At 42.9% G+C, this 20,037-nt stretch overlaps 1 protein-coding gene across 2 annotated transcripts in view; it reads right to left on the bottom strand.

The window, feature by feature from the left end:
• whrna (whirlin a) overlaps positions 1–20,037 on the bottom strand; it is a 242,549-nt gene that overhangs the window by 160,768 nt on the left and 61,744 nt on the right. For both annotated transcript variants that reach the window (XM_080212128.1, XM_080212129.1), the window contains exon 3: positions 3,156–3,374. In XM_080212128.1, coding sequence (XP_080068254.1) covers positions 3,156–3,374 — 219 coding nt within the window. The remainder of the gene's footprint in view (positions 1–3,155; positions 3,375–20,037) is intronic.

Raw genomic sequence — 20,037 nt, 5'->3', positions numbered from 1 at the left:
ACTGTGTTGGGGGGGGTGGGGGGGGTTGCGGGGTGCAGGGGAAGGAAAGCCTCTTCGCCAGAACAACCATTACTTACTTTGTAAAACAGGACAATGAAGAATTATGGGCCATTGAACTATAAGGAACAGAAGAGCAAAGCCTGATTCTGTAGTTAGTTAATCTCCACACACTCAATTCCAAAGATACCAATTTCCAGAAACAATTAGTGGAATCCAATGAAAACAAAATCGCCCAACAACCTCAACCCTCATCATATGTCTTTCAAACGTCCACACTTCAAACTGGGAAGCGATCGCCAGCTAGCAAGTAGGAGCAAAAATATTCACTGAATATTCATCCAGATGAGCACTCAGATTCTATGTGGACCAGCTAGCGAGGGCACTCACCGGCATCTTCAACCTCTCTTTACAACAATGTGAAGTCCCTATCTGTTTCAAGGCGATGACCAGCATCCCGGTACTAAAGAAAAGCCATGCAGCGTGCCTTAATGACTACCATCCGTTGGCTCTAACATCCATCATTATGAAGTGCTTTGAAAAGTTACGGTACAAATCAATTCTAGCCTTCCAGATTGCCTGGACCCACTACAGTTCACCTACCGCTGCAACAGGTCTGTTGCAGATGCCATCTCCCTGGCTCTGCACTCAACTCCAGAACACCAACATAAAGATATCTTATTTTGCACTCCTATTTACTGAGTGCAGCTCAGCCTTCAACACCATTACTCCTCAAAACTCATCTCTAAACTCCATGGCCTGGGGCTTGGCTCCTCCCTCTGCGGCTGATCCTGAACTTCCTAACCCACAGATTGCAATCAGCAAGGATAGGCAACAACGCCTCCTCCGCAATCATCCTCAACACCGGTGCCCCACAAGGCTGTGTCCTCAGCCCCCTACTATACTCCTTATACACCTATGACTGTTGGCCAAATTCCCCTGCAACTCAATTTTCAAGTTTGCAGATGACACCACCATAGTGGATTGGATCTTAAACAATGATGAGACAGAGTACAGGAAGGAGATAAAAAATCTGGTGAACTGGTGCAACAATAATTATCTCTCCCTCTATGTCATCAGAATGAAGGAGATAGTCATCGACTTCATGAAACGTAGTGGAGGACATGCTTCTGTCTATGTCAATGAGGACGAAACAGAAATGGTTGAGAGCTTCAAGTTTTTAGGTGCCCAGATCCATCCATGCCTACACGATTGTTAAGAAAGTCCACCAAATGACTCTGCTTTCTCAGGAGGCTAAGGAAATTTGGCATGTCAGCTACAACTCTCACCAACTCTTATAGTTGCACCATAGAAAGCATTTTTTCTGGTCATATAAGAACATAAGAAATAGGAGCAGGAGTAGGCCATCTAGCCCTTTGAGCCTGCCCCGCCATTCAATAAGATCATGGCTGATCTGAAGTAACTTAGTTCCACTTTCCCGCTGTCTCCCCATAACCGTTAATTCCCTTGCCTACTAAAAACCTATCTACCCGTGACTTAAATATATTTAGCGAGGCAGCCTCCACCACTTCAACGGGCAAAGAATTCCAGAGATTCACCACCCTTTGAGTGAAGAAGTTCCTCCTCAACTCCGATCTAAACTGCTCCCGCCCCCCCCCTTATCTTGAGGCTGTGCCCTCTAGTCCTGCTATCCTTTTTAAGCGGAAAGAATCTCTCTAAACAGCTTGGTATTGCTCCTGCTCTGTCCCAAACCACAAGAAGCTACAGAGGGTTGTGAACGAAGCCCAGTCTATCATTCAAACCAGCCTTCCACCCATTTACTCTGTCTACACGTCCCACTGTCTTAGAAAAGCAGCCAACATAATTAATGGCCTCACATACCCTGGACCTACTCTCTCCCACCTTCTTCCATCAGGAAAAAGACACAGAAGTCTGAGGACATGTACCAACCAAACCACCCTGCTGCCATCAGACTTTTGAATGGACTTGTCTTGCATTAAGTTGATCTTTCTCTACATCCTAGCTATGACTGTAACACTACATTCTGCATTCTCTCCTTTCCTTCTCTGTGTACAGAATGCTTTGTCTGTATAGTGTGCTATACTTTTCACATGTGACAATAAAGCAAATCAAATCAAATGATTGATCTCCTTCCTTACCATGAGTTCTGAGGCCATTTACAATATCCTTTAATGTGCCTTAATGAGACCATTTACAAAACAGCCAGAGGATTGAATCCTGATCTGCATGGTTCAACCACAACCAGGGTAAAATACACATTCACAGTCCTAGGGAAAGGAGGGCAATGGCTCTTTCTATCTGTGATTTTAATGCTGTCTTCTATAGACACTAGTTTCTAAAAAGATCAGCGAGGTTGTGAGTTAAGTGGATCCACCTACTTCAGTCTCAACTTCTGAAACCCAGTTCTGAGTGCAATGAGGTAATTTCTGACCCCTCCCCAACTTTACACACAGTTGACCTTATTACCTCTCCAACTGAGGCTGCTAAATACAAGCCAAGTTGTGTACTCCTCGTCAAAACTAGATTGGGACTACCCAAACTCAATTGGCAGTAAGGGGAGACTTTCATTCAATTAGAAAGGTCAATGACTCAAAATGTTAACCCTGCTTTTCTCCCTCTGCAGATGCTACCTGACCTTATGAGCATATCGTGCATTATTCTGTTTTCCTTCCGTCCCACAAGCCTGGGTTGCCCACAAACCTTCATCTCAGAGGTGAACCAAGAAGGCGCCAGCACACAACTCCAGTTGAGAACCACCAGGCATGCTTTCGGACATCTGACCATTCAAATGTCGTGTGATGTCTTGTGGGATTTCTTGTTGTGAGTGATTCATAGAATTCATTGAATCCAAGAATCCCTACTGTGCAGAAGGAGGCCATTCAGCGCATCAAGTCTCCACTAACAACAATCCCACCCAGGCCCTATGCCCGTAACCCCACATACTTCGCCCACTAATCCCTCTCATCTATGCATATTTTTTTGTTTAATGATTTTAAAATACAATAAAATTCTTGCTTAAAAGACATGAAATTTTGTGATGTGGCTCTAAAACACTCAAAATATTTCTCTTTAGATGTTAACAGCCCCAATTATAACATTCCACATTATTCACTCTTGCATGCATGCTCCTTTAGACAATCTTCCCATTGGATGTAACAGAAGATTTCACACGTTACCTTCTTCTCATCTCCATCTCGGAGTAGTTGAAGATTGCTTTTCTTTTCACCCTCCTTCCTCTGTAGCATGTTGTTCCTGTGCTCCAGTAGGTCGGGTGGCGGTGAAACATTTCGGCCCAGCGGGTCCACCCAGGTGTAGACGTGATTGGTTATGTAGCCTCCTGGGATACGGCCAACTGAGCGCACGTGCAGGACCAACTTTTTGGATCCTTTCAGCACCTGGGGAGGAACAGATGCAATCAGGGAGATTTCAATATTTCGTAGAATCCCTACAGCACAGAAGGAGGCCATTCGGTCCATTAAATCTGTACCAAACACAATCCCACCCAGGCCCTATCCTCATAGCCCTGCTATTCCCCTGACACTAGAATCAATTTAGTATGTCCAATCAACCTAACCCGCACATCTTTGGAGTGTGGGAGGAAACCAGAGCATCTGGAGGAAATCCACGCAGATACAGGAAGAATGTGCAAACTCTGCACAGACAGTGACCCGAGGCCAGAATTGAACCTGGATCCCTGGCGCTTCGAGGCAGCAGTGCTAACCACTGTGCCACCATATGTTTCTGGCAGGATAGGCAACTTCTCCTCTACGATCATCCTCAACATCCTTAATTCATGCCACATTTCTGGCATGTTACACCAGGATGTAGCTCTATTCCCAGATTATTAATAATGGATTGTGAGAAACTGAATCTTATGAATTATTACACGAGTGCGGAAAAAGAAAATATGAAACTAGAGGAGTCTAACCAGGCAAAGTGAGATCTGTGCACTTCTTGAGGGGAGAGCAGTGAGATCCAGAAAGTGTATTGTGTTGGGAAGTCATCACCTGTGAGCTTAATTAATGGCTGCAGCATGCTTTTGTAGCAGTAGAATTAAGTACAAACTTAAGGAAAGGATAGCAAACTTAAATTTCCAGTATTGTTATGTGTAGGTGATGCAGTCCCACAATCCCCAGTTATTGAGTCACTTCTGTTCATGGGTGTGTAGTTAGAAACATAGAAACTAGCTTGGCGGCATGGTGGTTAGCACTCTGCCTCACAGTGCCAGGGACCTGGGTTCAATTCCGGTCTCAGATCCCTGTCTGTGCGGAGTTTGCATTCTCCCCACGTCTGCATAGGTTTCCTCCAGGTGTTCTAGCTTCCTCTCACAATCCAAAAGATGTGTAGGTTAATTTTCTAATCAAAATTGCCCTTTAGTGTCTGGGGGACTAGCAGGGTAAATACATGAAGTTATAGGGATAGTGGTTGGGTGGCATTGTTGTCGGTGCAGGCTCGATGGACCAAATAGCCTCCTTCTGCACTGTATGGATTCAGTTCTATCCTATTCTAGAAGTAGGCCATTCAGTCCTTCGAGCTGCTCTGCCATTCATTTTGAACATGGCTGATCATCAAAATCAATCTCCTGATCTCACCTTCCCCACTATTCTTTGACCCCTTTAGCCCCAAGAGCTATACCTAATTCCTTCTTGAAATTACACATTGTTTTGGCCTCAACTAACGAATGCAGATCCAGAGAGAATCATTTTGAATTTGAAGATAGCGACAATATAAAGAGATATAGTTGACAACAGGAGAGTACTGGAAGGTGTAAGGGGGCACTGATAAGATGGGGAACAGGCTGCAATGTGGCAGATGGATTTCCAGTGCCATAAAGTATGAGGTGATAATTTTGAGAAGAGTAAATCCATCAATGGACAGTAAGTACTCTCACAACACCAAGTTAAAGTCCAACAGTCCCTGTTGAGGCATCAGGTGAGTCACTCACCTGATGAAGGAGCGGTGCTCCGAAAGCTCATGCTGCCAAATTAACCTGTTGGACTTTAACCTGGTGTTGTGAGACTACTTAATGTGCCTGCCCCAGTCCAATGCTGGCAGCTCCGTGTCATGTCTATAAATGGGAGTAGACTTAATACCGAACTAAACAAAACAGAAAAAGTAAGTGAGAGAGAAAGGAAAATAATGGAAAGATATGTAAAAAGAACAAAAAAGCACTTAATCAGAAGGACAAATTTGATAGAGTTATAATCTGAAGATTAGATTTAGAAATGCCATAAAATGCATTTTTGAATGGTTTGCCAGCTAATATACTAAGTCACTTCTCTGATCTTTTCCTTTCTTGTGAAAATCTCAAATTCTTTACAAACCCCTTTTGCATCCAGATTTTGCATATCTCACCCTCTGGCTTATTGTGGGGGATCCACACATAATAAAATGGACAAGTTCCAAAGTTAAAACTAATATGAAAGCAAACAGTCAGCAGCAGCAGGGTTGCGTTTCCACAGGTGAAGTTTAAGTATGGCAAACACCAAATATACAATTCCAAGACCACCCTGGATAAATTCCAGTGACAGAAATTGCGCAGAACAATGCATAGTGAAACTAAAATCCATTGTTATTGACATATTAATTTTCTTATGGAGCTCCTTGTGCTTTTCAGTGAGACACTGGGGATTCTGATAGCAGGGCATATCATTTTAGCAGTTGAAATGTGATTTATTTGCTGTTCATAAACAATTCACAGTCTGTCAATCTATGAATATTTTTCTGTGGCTCAGTTGTTGGATTAAATCTGTGTGTAAATTGCCTGCCCAAAATATGAAAACATTTTCCTAAAAAGGGATGCGAAAAATAATTCCGGTGAACTGTCTGGAGAGACAATTTGGACGGCACAGTGGCACAGGGGTTAGCACTGCTGCCTCAAAGTGCCAGGGACCCAGGTTTGATTCCTGGCTTGTGTCACTGTTGGTGTGGAGTCTGCACATTCTCTCTGTGTCTGTGTGGGTTTCCTCTGGATGCTCCGGTTTCCTTCCAAAGTCCAAAGATGTGCAGGTTAGATGGATTGGCCATGATAAATTGACCCTTAGTGTTAGGGGGATTAGCAGGGTTAATATAGAGGGTTTACTGGAATAGCCTGGGTGAGACTGTTGTTGGTGCAGACTTGATGGGCTGAATGGCTTCCTTCTGCACGTGGAATTTCTATGCTTCTATGGTTTCTAATACAGACGTTTGGCATTTTCTGACTAAAATACACATCAGATTAAGGAAAGACAGGATCAGTGGAAAATCAATGAGATTTGTTTAAATTGCTTGATATGGTTATTTCACGCTAATTGTCTCAAATTCTGCAAATCAATTACCCATCCCAGGCTAGGTCAACCCAATCTACTTTAGTGCTTATCATTCAGCTACATTTATCACCTTTATTCCCAGATTGTATGCTTCAGTACATGCACATCCTTTTCACAGTGCAGTGGTTTATTCATTATATCTCAATCTCTTCCATTCGCATTGAGGGGGAAATGAATAACTTGCTTATTCCAATTCTCCAAAAATGTAGTTTATTCAGGTGCATTGTAAATTCAGCCGCAAGCTACAAAATACGCTTCTTTAATGCCTGCACCTCAATCGATTTTGAACTGTTAACATTCCTCACCTTGCTTGTCTTTTATAAAGTCAAATGAGGCTAGGCAGAGAAAGCTCAGAGGGTTGGACGGCATTCCCTTTCTTCGATTCAAAGACATTTCCTCTCCAAAGAAGAGATGAGCAGCACAGTGGTTAGCACTGCTGCCTCACAGTGCCAGGGACCCAGGTTCAATTCCCAGCTTAGATCACAGTATGTGTGGAGTTTTGCACATTCTTCCCGTGTCTGCGTGGATTTCCTGTGGGTGCTCCAGCTTCTTTCCAAAGTCCAAAGATGTGCAAGTTAGGTGGATCGGCCCTTAGTGCAAGGGGGATTAGCTAGGGCAAATGCATAGGATTATGGGGATAGGGCCTGGGTGGGACTGTGGTCAGTGCAGACTTCCATGCGGCGAATGGCCTTCTTCTGCACTATAGGGTTCTATAATAAAAGCTGCTTCCAAGAAGCTCAGACATCCCAATCACATTGACTCTCCCAAACAACTCGCAGTTCAATATAAATTCTAAGTCCGGAATTCAAAGACTGCTCCAATATTTGAGGAGATTCTGCCAATATTTCTTGCTTAGGCAATGTTTCAGTCATCATGAGCCTCAATCTGTCTCCATCATCATCATTCTCCCTTGCTTTCTGCCTTTTTGATGTATTTTGCAATGGTTGGTGACACCCTTCCCTATAGAACTTGGCCCTTCACCTAAGTTTCTCAACTAACAGCATCAGCACAACCGTGTATTTGTATGGGATGGTGTACCCATGATGAAAGTATTAATTATCCGCAGAAGGGGTCTCTAGGATAGGCTGCATTAATTCAAATCTAACCCATCAATAACATGCCAATTTGCAGTTTATGCAGGGTGACTTGGAGCGAGTAATCTGTTGTTGAGGCTAGGCCTAGAAGTCTCAAGTTTTAGCAGCCACATGAATATAACAGCTTGTAGGCTCTCTAAGCCTGGGAAAACTGGCGCCTGAAACAAACAGTAAGGCTGGGATTTCACAGTCTCGTTTGTCCCAAAACCATAAAATCATGTCCGAGGTCAAACAGACCTTCCCATTGACTGCCCCTTGCCCACTCCGATTCCCGTGCCTATTCCTGCAGTGGGCGAGGCAGTAAAATTCCGGTGTAAGTGAGAGATCTGGTTAATTGCTTGAGCAGACCAGGAGCAGGAGTGCATCCCTCAGACAGCCTGAGCTGCCTTTATCCCAGCAACCAGCCCCATGATCCAATCTTCATTTAGGGTGCTACAGGGACCCGAGTTCAATTCTGGCCTTGGATTACTGTCTGATTGGAGTTTGCACATTCTCCCCGTGTCTGCATGGATTTCCTGTGAGTGCTCCAGTTTTCTCCCACAGTCAAAAGATGTGCAGGTTAACTGTATTGGCCATGTTAAATTGCCCCTTCAGAGTCCCAAGATGTGTAGGTTAGATGGATTAGTCATGGTATATTTTTTAAGTTTACTTTTGAGTGTCACAGGCAGGTTTACATTAACACTGCAATGAAGTTACTTTGAAAATCCTCCAGTCACCACACTCCAGCACCTGTTCGGATACACCGAGGGAAAATTCAGCATGGCCAATACACCTAACCAGCACATCTTTCAGACTGTGGGAGGAAACCGGAGCACTCGGAGCAAACTGATGCAGTCACAGGGAGAATCTGCAAACTCTGCACAGTGACCCAAACAGAGAATTGAACCCAGATCCCTGGCACTGTAAGGCAGCAGTGCTCAAGATTGTGCCATCGTGCCGTCCCAAAAAAAAAATTCATTCCCATACGAGGGTCAAACTAGTGCTGCCTGCGTGAAAACCAGAAATCTTAACTGCTGGACCATAAGTGCGGGGTTATGGGAATAGGGCTTTGGAGAGGGCCCGCGTAATCGGTGCAGACTCGATGGGCCGAATGGTCTCTCCTGCATATTAGGGATTCCATGGTTCTATGATTCATCCCCATCACGATCCGATTTCCACACCTCCTTCCTCAAGTCTGATCTGCCCACAACCCGCAATCCGATCTACACACTTCCCGCAATCTGATCTACACACTTCCCGCAATCTGATCTGCATTCTTTTTTTAATTCATTCTTGGGACATGACCATTTCTGGTTGGACAGCGTTTATTGCCCATCCCCCTAGTTGCCCCAGGAGAACAGTTGAGAATCAATCACATTGCTGTAGCTCTGAAGTCACATGTAAGCCAGACCAGGTGAGGACAGCAGATTTCCTTCCCTAAAGGGCATTAGTGATGGGTTTTTCTGACAATCAACAAAGGTTTCATGGTCATCAGTAGATTCGTAATTCCAGATTTTTTTTATTGGATTCAAATTCCGCCATCTGCCATGGCGGAATTTGAACCCGGATCCCTAGAACATTAGCTAAGTTTCTGGATTAATAGTCTAACGATAATACCACTAGGCCATCGCCTCCCTGTAGTCTGAAAGTCAGTCCCCCTACCCTACCCCCACTGAAAATAGTTTGAACAAAATTGTACTGAACCATTTTCTAACTACATTTGATGTACAGCAGTACATTTCTTAGCAGATTCTAAAGATTCAAAAGTTTTTAAAATGTTTCTCTTAGTCTCCTTTTACCTAAAACTACAGTTTAGTTTTGGAGCCTCCTGCTGACCCACAAAAGAAGGGTAATTAATAGAAACCCACCCTGGTGATCAGGTCGAGCTGGGAGTCATATCTATTCTGCTGTTTCCAATGCAATATCATTTGAAATAGTGCAAAAGTTTGTAGAAGTTTGATTGCACTGTGCTTCATTTGTGCCTCGTTACAGGAGACTGCACAATCAATTCTATCCCCATTTCTCCACAGGTCATATCAAAAGTTTAAATGTCTAACCCACCCACAAAACTGACCAATTGATAATGTTTGATACTATTATTCCCAATGTAAAAAGATTCTAACTTGTCTTCTTCTAATGAATTCAACAAAACAATTGATTTGTTATAAAGCCAATTTCTGTAAAAAAAAAAGGAAGTTGTAAAGCTGGGGAGCACACAACATGTAGTTTAGAAATGTAACAATTTTCCCTTTTCCTAAAAAAAGGAAATATTTGAAGCTCTTACACACACACACACACACACACACAAATGCAAAACAAAAAATGTTTCCTGCAGAGGCTGGAGTATGAGTGCATTTCTTTTAAAAGAATAGAACTCAAAAAGATCTCAACACTGTTGATCATAGAATCCTTACAGTGTAGAAAGAGGTCATTTGGCCCTTTTGAGGTTGTACCAACAAGAATCCAACCTAGGCCCTATCCCCACAACCTCCATGTATTTACTCTGCTAGTCCCCCTGACACTGAGAAGCAATTTGGAATGTCCAATCAACCTAACCCACAATTCTTTAGAGCCTGGGAGGAAACCCATGCAGACACATGGAGAACGTGCAAACTCTACACAAACAGGGGCCTGAGGCCAGATTAGAACCCGGGTGCCTGACACTCAGAGGCAGCAGTGCTAACCACTGTGTCATTGTGCTAACCAGACAGAATTCTGGTCACAATAGACCTGGAAGTTCATTCAAATGGATTTTTGGTGAAACTGCCCTTGATAACTCTTACTTACCATAATTTTGCAGACATTCAAAACAAAAACAGATGAGTTATTCTGATGAGGCATTTATGATGAAAGTTGACTTTACTCTGGACACAAGTAACACAAAGTTAGGGGAGAGAATGAGAAAGACAGCAAGTCTTCTTGCAGCCTACTTCTAAGGCACATAATTAAAAAGTTGTTTAGAGTATACTTCTCTCAGGCTAGAAAGAATCTTTAGTTTGGCAACAACCATTCTTTGTTAAGATATATGAAGTATCTCTTCTCTCTCCAGGTATCCCTGTTGGACTGCTATCTTTGTTGACCCATGATTTCTTGAAGAATGGCATACTTACAGCCCCAAATTAATCTTGCAAACTGTAAAAAAAAACCTCAGGAGGAAGAATGTCCAAAATTCAGCATCCTTTGATTTCTCAAAAACAGGTTCGTCACCTAAAATTCTTGGCTTGAATTTTCTGAGGAGTAGAATTGCCATTAGATTGCCAATCCACTTCTACTTTCCTATGCCACACTAGAACTCTGTATTTTTAGTTAGGGCTTCTGATCCTGGCTTCTTTAGAAATGTAGTGCATACCTGGAAGGGAGTTACTCCTTCATAGCGCTGAATTGTTGGGGGAAGAGAAGATACATCCCCTTTCATAGCATTAGTATTCTGGTAAGTAAAGAGGTCATATGTCTTAAAAGCTTTTTGAAAAACTAGGGAAGAGATAAGTGGGTAAGGGCAGAATGGATACAGGGCAGGGTAAGAAAATAAGTGGGTGATGTGAATGGGTGTTGTAGCACACCTCTATGGGCTATCAGTATGACATCACGGGAATGGAAATACGCCATGTGATTCAGTCTTAGTTTCACTTTGGCTTTGAGCAGAGCACACATATACGGCTCTGATGTCTTTGTGTTTTTCTGCCTATGTATAACTGTTCTCATGTATCTAGTCTTACTAAGTGAATCACAACATGTTTACCCAATCCCCCTGTAAGTGATTAGTGTTTACATCATAATATTAAATGCACAACATGTTGTTCAGCGGGATGAAAAATAGATGGCAAAAAGATTAAGTTCAGGTACAACATAGTACCTTAGTTTGCTACATGACATGAGAAGACCATTAACGTTTTGGTCAGACCGCCCTTGAAGTTGTCACGTTGGAGTGTTGGAAACACAGTGGGTGAGTGTGAAGAAAAGCTTTGAAGACACAGGCCGGGTTAATGCTTAAATAAGGAGCCTGGAAGCAGATGGATCGCTTGTGGTGAGATTGCAGCACATAACCTGTCAGCACACTAAGTGCTATTTTCAGTTTTTTTGTTGTGCCTAGAGCGATCATTACAGATAACAGTTTGTAATTTGTTGATAAGCCATTTCAAGGTATGTGAGAGAGAAGTGGAATATCAATCACACTACTACTTCTCCTCATTACCTTAGATATAACGGCCGAGATTAATGAATAGCTCACATGGTGAAATCCCTAATTCTGAAATGTAGACAGATAAAGCAAGATCTACACATTGCAAGGTTACACCTGAGTGAGATACTTCTCAGTGTAACTATTCCGCCACCAGTCGACCAGTATATCAATCTGCCAATTCTGATTCTTCTACTCTCAGAAACTAGAGAGCAACTTTTAAAATTACGACAGAAGATGATCAACATGGACAATAAAACTGCAGGTACAGAATTGCTACCTTTTGAATAGGGACGAGAAGTTTGGGTGCTGAATCCCGCAGAAGGTACATGACAACTAGCTGAAATGACAAAATGTGTTCGGAACTAAAGTTCTATAATTCATTCACACACAGGATCTGATCAATCAGATCCATTCCAGATCCTCAATCACTGTACAGTCCCATTGCATCTTGGGTCAGATCCCAGATGCAACCTGCAACAACAATCCCGTAGATCGCTGTGAACAATGTAAGAAACCTATAGGCAAGGTGACAATCACAAAATCTAGGTGTATGGTCAGCTTACCTTTATACTTTACAGACATATAGGTTCATTGGTTCAATGAAAGGACATTATGGTAAATAAATATGAACATGTATTGTAAGTAGTTATACCTTTGAAAGGAGCAGGTAAGTTTAAAGGACTGGGTAGGTACTGAGGGATTGTTTCCCCTTGTGCAAGAGTCTAGAACCAGGGCGGCACGATGGCACAGTGGTGAGCGCTGCTGCCTCACAGCGCCAGGGACCTGGATTCAATTCCCAACTTGGGTCACTGAATGTGTGGAGTCTGTACGTTCTTCCTATGTCTGTGTGGGTTTCCTCCGGGTGCTCCAGTTTCCTCCACAGTCCAAAGATGTGCGGGTTAGATTGATTGGTCATGCTAAATTGCCCCTTCATGTCCTGAGAGATGTAGGTTAGAGGGATTAGTGGGTAAATATGTGGGGATGTGTGGGTAGGGCCTGGGTGGGATTGTGGTCGGTGCAGAACTGATGGGCTGAATGGCCTCCTTCTGCACTGTGGGTTTCTATGAATATTTCTATGGTTTGGTCAACGTTGGGTGAATTGTACTGAAAAGGACAAACGTAACTGAGTGAGAACTCTGAAAAATTCTGTGACTTAATGGGTAAGATGGGTATAAACAGATATGGGCCAAACATGGACAACTGGGACTAGCTTAGTGGTTAAAAAATAGGGTGGCATGGACAAGTTGGGCCAAAGGGCCAGTTTCCATGTTGTGAACCTCTATGACTATGACTTGTTCCATGCCATTTAATACATGTTACATTCATGCTATTGAATAAAATATTTGCACATCGTTGTTATTGTTTCGTCAGATAGAGTTTTGACACCTGTTACCATGTTGCCTATAAATTTACAGTTATGTCAGTGGAAGTACAGTGCATATAATGAGTGCTTCTCAAGAATGTTTGGGACAGAGGATTGGGTAAATGAACCCTGATTATCCATTCTTCCATTTTGGAAAGGACACTTGAAAAATAACAGGCTAGAAGTGTATCTATTCTTTTATAAATATTCAGAATACTGCAAAGGACTGCTTCATGGAAATTCATTGCTCTCAGCATACTAAGGATGCTGTTAATATGTAATTGGACAAATAAACCAATTAATAGCTTTCTACATATCAGCCTCAACATGTTAATACAAAAGCAAGGAGTAATTGATATCCAGACAGGATTGCATTGCTTTAATGTCATTGAGGGATTCATATTGTTTCATAAAACTTTCAAACGAGTATAGTACCAACTGACAGCAACTTTATCTAATATCGTCGTCATAAATTTGTCATCGCAAGGTGCCTCATGGAAGAATTAAGTAAATGGATGCAGAATCAAAGGTGAAGGAAAAGCCTTTTGTCAGCAGCAAGAGGTCTAAGTTTGGGATGGAAACTAAAGGCAATAACTTCAATCTTCTCACTGTTCAGTTGAGAGAACATCACAGTTTACTCGAGGCTGGATGTCGGACAAGCAAATGTGATAGCACAATGGCAAAGGAGAGGCTGAGAGAAATGGAAGACAGAGTTCTCCCAGCAAGGATTCCTAACCCAGGCTTGTACGTAGACTGACTATGCAACAATAACAAGTTAGCACCACACTGCATCTATGCTCCTCAGAAAGATGTTTTAGAATGAATTTATTAATGTCAGAAGTAGGCTTATATTAACACAGCAATGAAGTTGCTGTGAAAATCCCTTAGTTGCCACACTCTGGCACCTGTTCTGGTACACTGAGGGAGAATTTAGCATGGCCAATGCACCTAAGCAGCACATTTTTCAGACTGTGGGAGGGAACCCACAGGGAGAAAATGCAGATTCAGTACAGACAGTCATCCAAACTGGGAGTCGAACCTGGGTTCCTGGCGCTGTAAGACAGGTGTGCTAACCACTGTGTCACCGTGCCGCCCAATTTAAGTTACATTCTAAATGTGTTATGGGGGGGTAGTGGGCGGTGGTGGTGGTGGTGGGGGTGGGTGGTGTAAGGAAGGTGAAATCTCCTGTTCAGACTGTTGGATTAAAAATCTTTGCGATACCCCTGTAGCTGCATTGATAAGAGCTATGAAATGACTTGTCTCTTTTCTCGGTGTATTTTTCCATGTTAATGAGCCATTCGTCATTCTTCTCACAGGATAGTGATGTGTAGTTGGGTATATGGTAACTACTGAATTCCAGTAAACGGAGCGAAAAAAAAGCATTTTCTAAAGAACTTGAAGGCATTGCATAAAAAAAAATCATCTATTCTGCCCAGCAACTATCATTCATCACAGGCTAAATATCTCATGTATGAATCACCACACAGGCTTATAAGATGGAAAAAAAAATCATGCCACAATTCAGTTGCTTTTCCAGGGGATAGACGTCATTTTTCCTTAAACCTCTAGTCAAATAATCTATCAAGTTGAAGGTCCTAAATGTATTGTGTTTGGCTAAGGCACAGGTTCATCCTGAAACAATGATTCCTGACCCCAATGGATACACTTGCCTCTACCATAAGTGTGCTGAGAAATAGCATTATCAACAGGAGGCTAAACCATCAACAGGATGCTTAACAATCAATGTCCAAGGGTCCCGATACAATGTGCCAGGCAGGAATAAGACTCAGCCTCATGTCTGTAATGGCCCATATACTATTCAGATGATCATTCACCTTCTTTTGAATGAGAAGGAGAGGCTGTTCGCTAAAGGAAGGATTTGCAACAAAACACACATTCCATTTTCCTCACAGTCCATTTTCCTACATGACAATAACATCAATTCTGAGTCCTCCTTTTCTTCCTCTGCTATGTTTCTTCCTGTGATCTTTAAATGAAAGCAGCCATTCTGGAGGAAGAATCATTTTTCGCCATCCCACAGTGTGTTTCATTTCGTCGACTGGATTTTAACGTCTCGTTGGTGGTGACTTCAGAAATGGTTTCAGAGCCGCCCAATGGTTCAGCATATTTCTTCAATATAACACTGGAGTGGGGCTTGGAGAGTTGGGCGGGGGTCTTGTGAGCAGTGTCTACATTGTTATCAATCCGATCTCGTGGTGGAGCTGTGAGCAGAGAAGATGAGATCAGGCTTTTCATCTTAACAGCCATGGCCTCAGTGCAATGCCCCTGACAAATGAACATCTTGTCATGGGCAGCATGGTGGCACAATGGTTAGCACTGCTGCTTTACAGTGCCATGGACCCAGATTTGATTTCTGGCTTGGATGATCGTCTCTGCGGAGTTAGCACATTCTCCACGTGTCTGCGTGGGTTTCCTCCAGCTACTCCAGTTTCCTCCCACAGTCTGAAACGCGTGCTGGTTAAGTTCACTGGCCGTGCTAAATTCTCCCTCAGTGTACCCAAACAAAGTTGCCAAAGTGTGGCAACTAGGGGATTTTCACAGTAACTTCATGGCAGTGTTAATGTAAACCTACTTACCTGTTCCTACTTGTCTCTTCATGTCACATGTATTGGGATGCAGTGGAAAGTATTGTTTCATGCACACCAAACAGACAAAGCATACTGTTCATGGAATACATAGGGGAGAAGGGAAGGAGAGGATGTAGTTACGGTCACAGCTAGGGCATAGACAAAGATCAACTTAATAAGAGGTAGGTCCATTCAAAAGTCTGAAGACAGCAGGGAAGAAGCTAATCTTGAGTCAGTTGGTCTGTCACCTCAGACTTTTGTATCTTTTTCCCGAAGGAAGAAGTTGGAATAAAGTATGCCCGAGATGCAAGGAGTCCTTGACTATGCTAGCTGCTTTTTCAAGGCATCGGGAAATATAGATGGGGTCAATGGACGTGAGGCTGGTTTGTGAGATGGACTGGGCTTTATTCAAGACCTTATTTAGTTTCTTGCAGTCTTGGACAGAGCAGGAACCATACCGAGCTGTGTTACAACTGGAAAGGATGCTTTCTATGGTGACTTCTACCTCGCCTCATACACTCCAAAAGACAAGCTGCAGATGCTTCCAAAGTCCACTTCTTCTTCTCTTCTCCCCCATCACACCACAAACTAACCCTTGTGCTTCTCTGCCCTTCCAGCAGCTGATAATATGGAAGGCTCTCAATCTGCTGGGGAAGTGGAGCCCAGTCTTCTGGAAGATGGACCATTACATGACTTGTCTTTTGCAAGCAGCAGCTCAGATGATGGCACCATGTAGGTTTTAGAGGACGTATCCAAATGTCCAGGTAACTCACTGGATACCAGTTCACAGGATCTCAGGTGGGTGGAATAAGGCATCACAGGGATCAGCTCACTGGAAGGCGAGGTAGTGAACTAATTCTGCTGCAGAGAATTCAACTGCAGACTTTGGGAGGTTGCCAAAGAACACTGATGGGCATCTACCAGGAAATAATACTGCAACAGTACAATACTGGACAGCCTGTGTGCACAATGTCAGGGAACATGGAGGAGACCAACTTCAATCTGTCTCAAAGCTTCAAAGTAAGAAGTATCACAACACCACATTAAAGTCCAACCAGTTTATTTGTTAGTAAACCCACAAGCTTTCGCAAAAGCTGTTCCTTCGTCCGGTGTGTGAATAGTTGGTGCAAGTCCGATGAGCTCACAGAGTCATAGAGGTTTACAGCACGGAAGCAGGCCTTTTAGCCCAACCTGTCCGTGCCGCCTTTTTTTTAAACCCCTAAGCTAATCCCAATTGCCTGCATTTGGCCCAAATTCCTCTATACCCATCATACCCATGTATTTAAATGCTTTTCAAAGACAAAATTGTATTTGCCTCTACTACTACGTCTGGCAGCTTGTTCCAGACATTCACCGCCCTCTGTGAAAAAATTGCCCCTCTGAACACTTTTGTATCTCTCCCCTCTCACCTTAAACCTATGCTCTCTCATTTTAGACCCTCCTACCTTTGGAAGAAGATATTGACTATCTAGCTGATCTGTGCCCTGATCTGATCTGTGAATGAACTGTAAGGATTCTGTGATGATGATGATGATGTCCAAAAGGATGCAGTAGTGGCAATATCTGAACAAATTATTCTTGCCTTTGAACATTCCCCACACAGGCACTTGCCACCCACGTAGCTACCTAATTCAATAGGTGGGCATCACACTGGCAGCTGGAATTGTGTGTGCCCTTACTGCCATCTGTGATGGAAGCATAATAGGCTCATTAGCATCACAAAAGAGAACAGTTGGATTTCTAAGCCAATGGCCTCCCACAAAGCCATAAGGAAGAGTTTCACCACCTACTGCTGAGAAAGGTGAGAGGTCACACAACACCAGGATTTTGTCCAACAGGCTTATTTGAAACCACAAACATCAGACTGCTGCTCCTTCATCAGGTGAAGTGGAGAGAGGTGCACAGGCACTGAATATATAGTCAGAGTGATGATGGCCCATCACTCACAAGTAATCAAGAGTGTCAATGGATAAATACAGACAGTGTAATGCAGCACAGACTGATTGAATAACAAGTTTGTCCACCCCAGTCCACTGATCCACATCATGGCGAATGCTGAGCAGTATAGGTTGCAATATCTTTGATTTGATTTGATTTATTATTGTCACATGTATTAACAGATGGTGAAAAGTATTGTTTCTTGCACGCCATAAAGACAAAGCATACCATTCATAGAGAAGGAAAGGAGAGTGCGCAGAATGTAATGTTACAGTCATAGCTAGGATGTGGAGAAAGATCAACTTAATGCGAGGTAAGTCCATTCAAAGGTCTGACGGCAGCAGGGTAGAAGCTGTTCTTGAGTTGGCTGGAATGTGACCTCAGACTTTTGTATCTTTTCCCCGACAGGGAAGGTAGTGGAAAAGAGAATGTCCGGGGTGCGTAGGGTACTTAATTGTGTTGGCTGCTTTGCCAAGGCAGTGGGAAGTGTGGACAGCTTCAATGGATGGGAGGCTGGTTTGCGTGATTCATGACCTTTTGTAGCTTTTTGCTGTTTTAGGCAGAACAGGAGCCTTGCCAAACAGTGATACAACCAGAAAGAATGCTTTCTATGATGCATCTCTGCATTAGTGCTCAACCCTGAGGGGTTTCTGTGCCAAGACTGGTAAGTTGATGAAGGGGTTATGTGAGAAACATGCTAATCCCTGTTATTGATTCCATTTTGAGCTGCCTTCTCATAATGCGATTTGGCAGATGATTTCTAAACCTTAATAAGAACGAAAGAAAGCAAATGCTAATAAAATCAACACCTCTAACAAAGGAATAACATTTGCAAAGCCACGCTGAAGGATTGCGTGTGTTTGATACGTGATGAGAAGTGCAAAGAAAATATTCTGGGTAACCTCGCTGAAACAGGGATGCTCATGGTTAAAGGGTAAAATATTATTAAACATCGCACAGTTAACAAGCAGAAAGGAACTGTTATTTAAATCTTTATGAGCACACTTCAGATGCACACAAAACTCGAAATATTTTTGTGGATGGTTTATCAATGTTCATATTTAAAGGATTAACAAGAGGAAATTCTAATAAAGCAGTTGTAGTGATGAAACTGGAGAATTGTCACTTATGAGGATATGTATATTCTCAGTGAGAGGATCTGCAGTCTATTCATATACAGAAGGCACCTCACGTTTTATTCTGATGAAGAGTGAGCTGACTGACCTCTTCAAAATGCTGAGAGAAACAGACATCAAGCCAGTTATTTAACCAGTGCTGATGGCACAGAATTAAGAAATGCAAAGTGTACAATAAGAGCCATTAGCCAAGTTTTTAAGTCTGAGGGACTTTTTTCCCTTCTAACTACATGGAATCAATTTACTGATGTTAAATCTGAAAATTTGGATTAAAATTGGATTGGGAGGATGAGAGGGGATTTGATAATATAGGAGTACTAAAAGGGATTGATAAAGTAAACATAGACCAAATGTTTCCATTTATGGGGCAATCTCGAACAAGAGGTCACAGGTATAGGTTGAGAGGTGGTCGATTTAAAACCGAGATGAGGAGGAACTACCTCGCGCAGAGGGTGGAGGATTTGTGAAACTCGCTGCCCCATAGCACAGTGGAGTCTGAATCATTAAAAGCTTTCAAGAAGGGGATAGATATATTTCTGATTTTAAAAAATGGGTTAAAGGGATATGGAGAACAGGTAGGGAGATGGATTTGACACCAAAGAGATCAGCCATGATCAGACTGAATGGTGGAGGAGCAGGCTCGAAGTGCTGAATTGCTGACTTCTGCTCATTGGTGGCGCAGTAGTTAGCACTGCAGCCTCACAGCCAGGGACCCGGGTTCGATTCCAACCTTGGCTCACTATCTGTGTGGAGTTTGTATGTTTTCCCTGTGTCCGTGTGGGTTTTCTCTGGGTGCTCCAGTTTCCCCCCACACTCCAAAGATGTGCAGCTTAGGTTGATTGGCCGTGCTAAATTGACAATACCATTAGGGGGATTAGCAGGTTAAATATTTGGGGTTACAGGGAGAGTGCCTGGTTGGGATTGTCGTTGGTGCAGGTTTGATGGGCCAAATGCCTCCTTCTGCACTGTAGAAATTCTATGGATGCTATGGCCTCTGTAACTGTAGAATGAAAGCATGACAGTTCATTTGCATCAGCAAGCATCATGACCTGGAAGTGGTAGAACATCTCAGAAATTGGGTCTCAGTCAGACTATGGTTTGGAGCAATGTGAACTTGCTAAGGAGGCCTTCTCAAATATGTCACTTAGGCTCAACACACTGTCGGTTATGACTTAACTCTGATGCGTAACCAGGTTTGTATAAGGCACTCAGGTGCTCCACTATTACAAGTGCTTGTTATTAAGTGGATGCTGATGGTTTCGAAACATCAGCAAATTAATGGATGGGAATAGACATCTTGACACATTTTTCAGGACATTTACATGGAATTTTTTCAGTGAGCAGCATGTAAGCCTCCTGATAAAACAGGAGCTTTCTGGGCTGCACATAACAATCTGGAGCTTTGCTTTCATATTCCTTGTATATTACAAGGATGCAACTTGTGAATCTTACAGTAAACCTATTATGATTTT

Source organism: Carcharhinus amblyrhynchos, chromosome 25 (assembly GCF_965287045.1).
Source record: "Carcharhinus amblyrhynchos chromosome 25, sCarAmb.v2.hapA, whole genome shotgun sequence".
NCBI lineage: Eukaryota > Metazoa > Chordata > Chondrichthyes > Carcharhiniformes > Carcharhinidae > Carcharhinus > Carcharhinus amblyrhynchos.
Note: the sequence above shows the minus strand (reverse complement) of the source record. Positions and strands in the feature narration are given on the sequence as shown.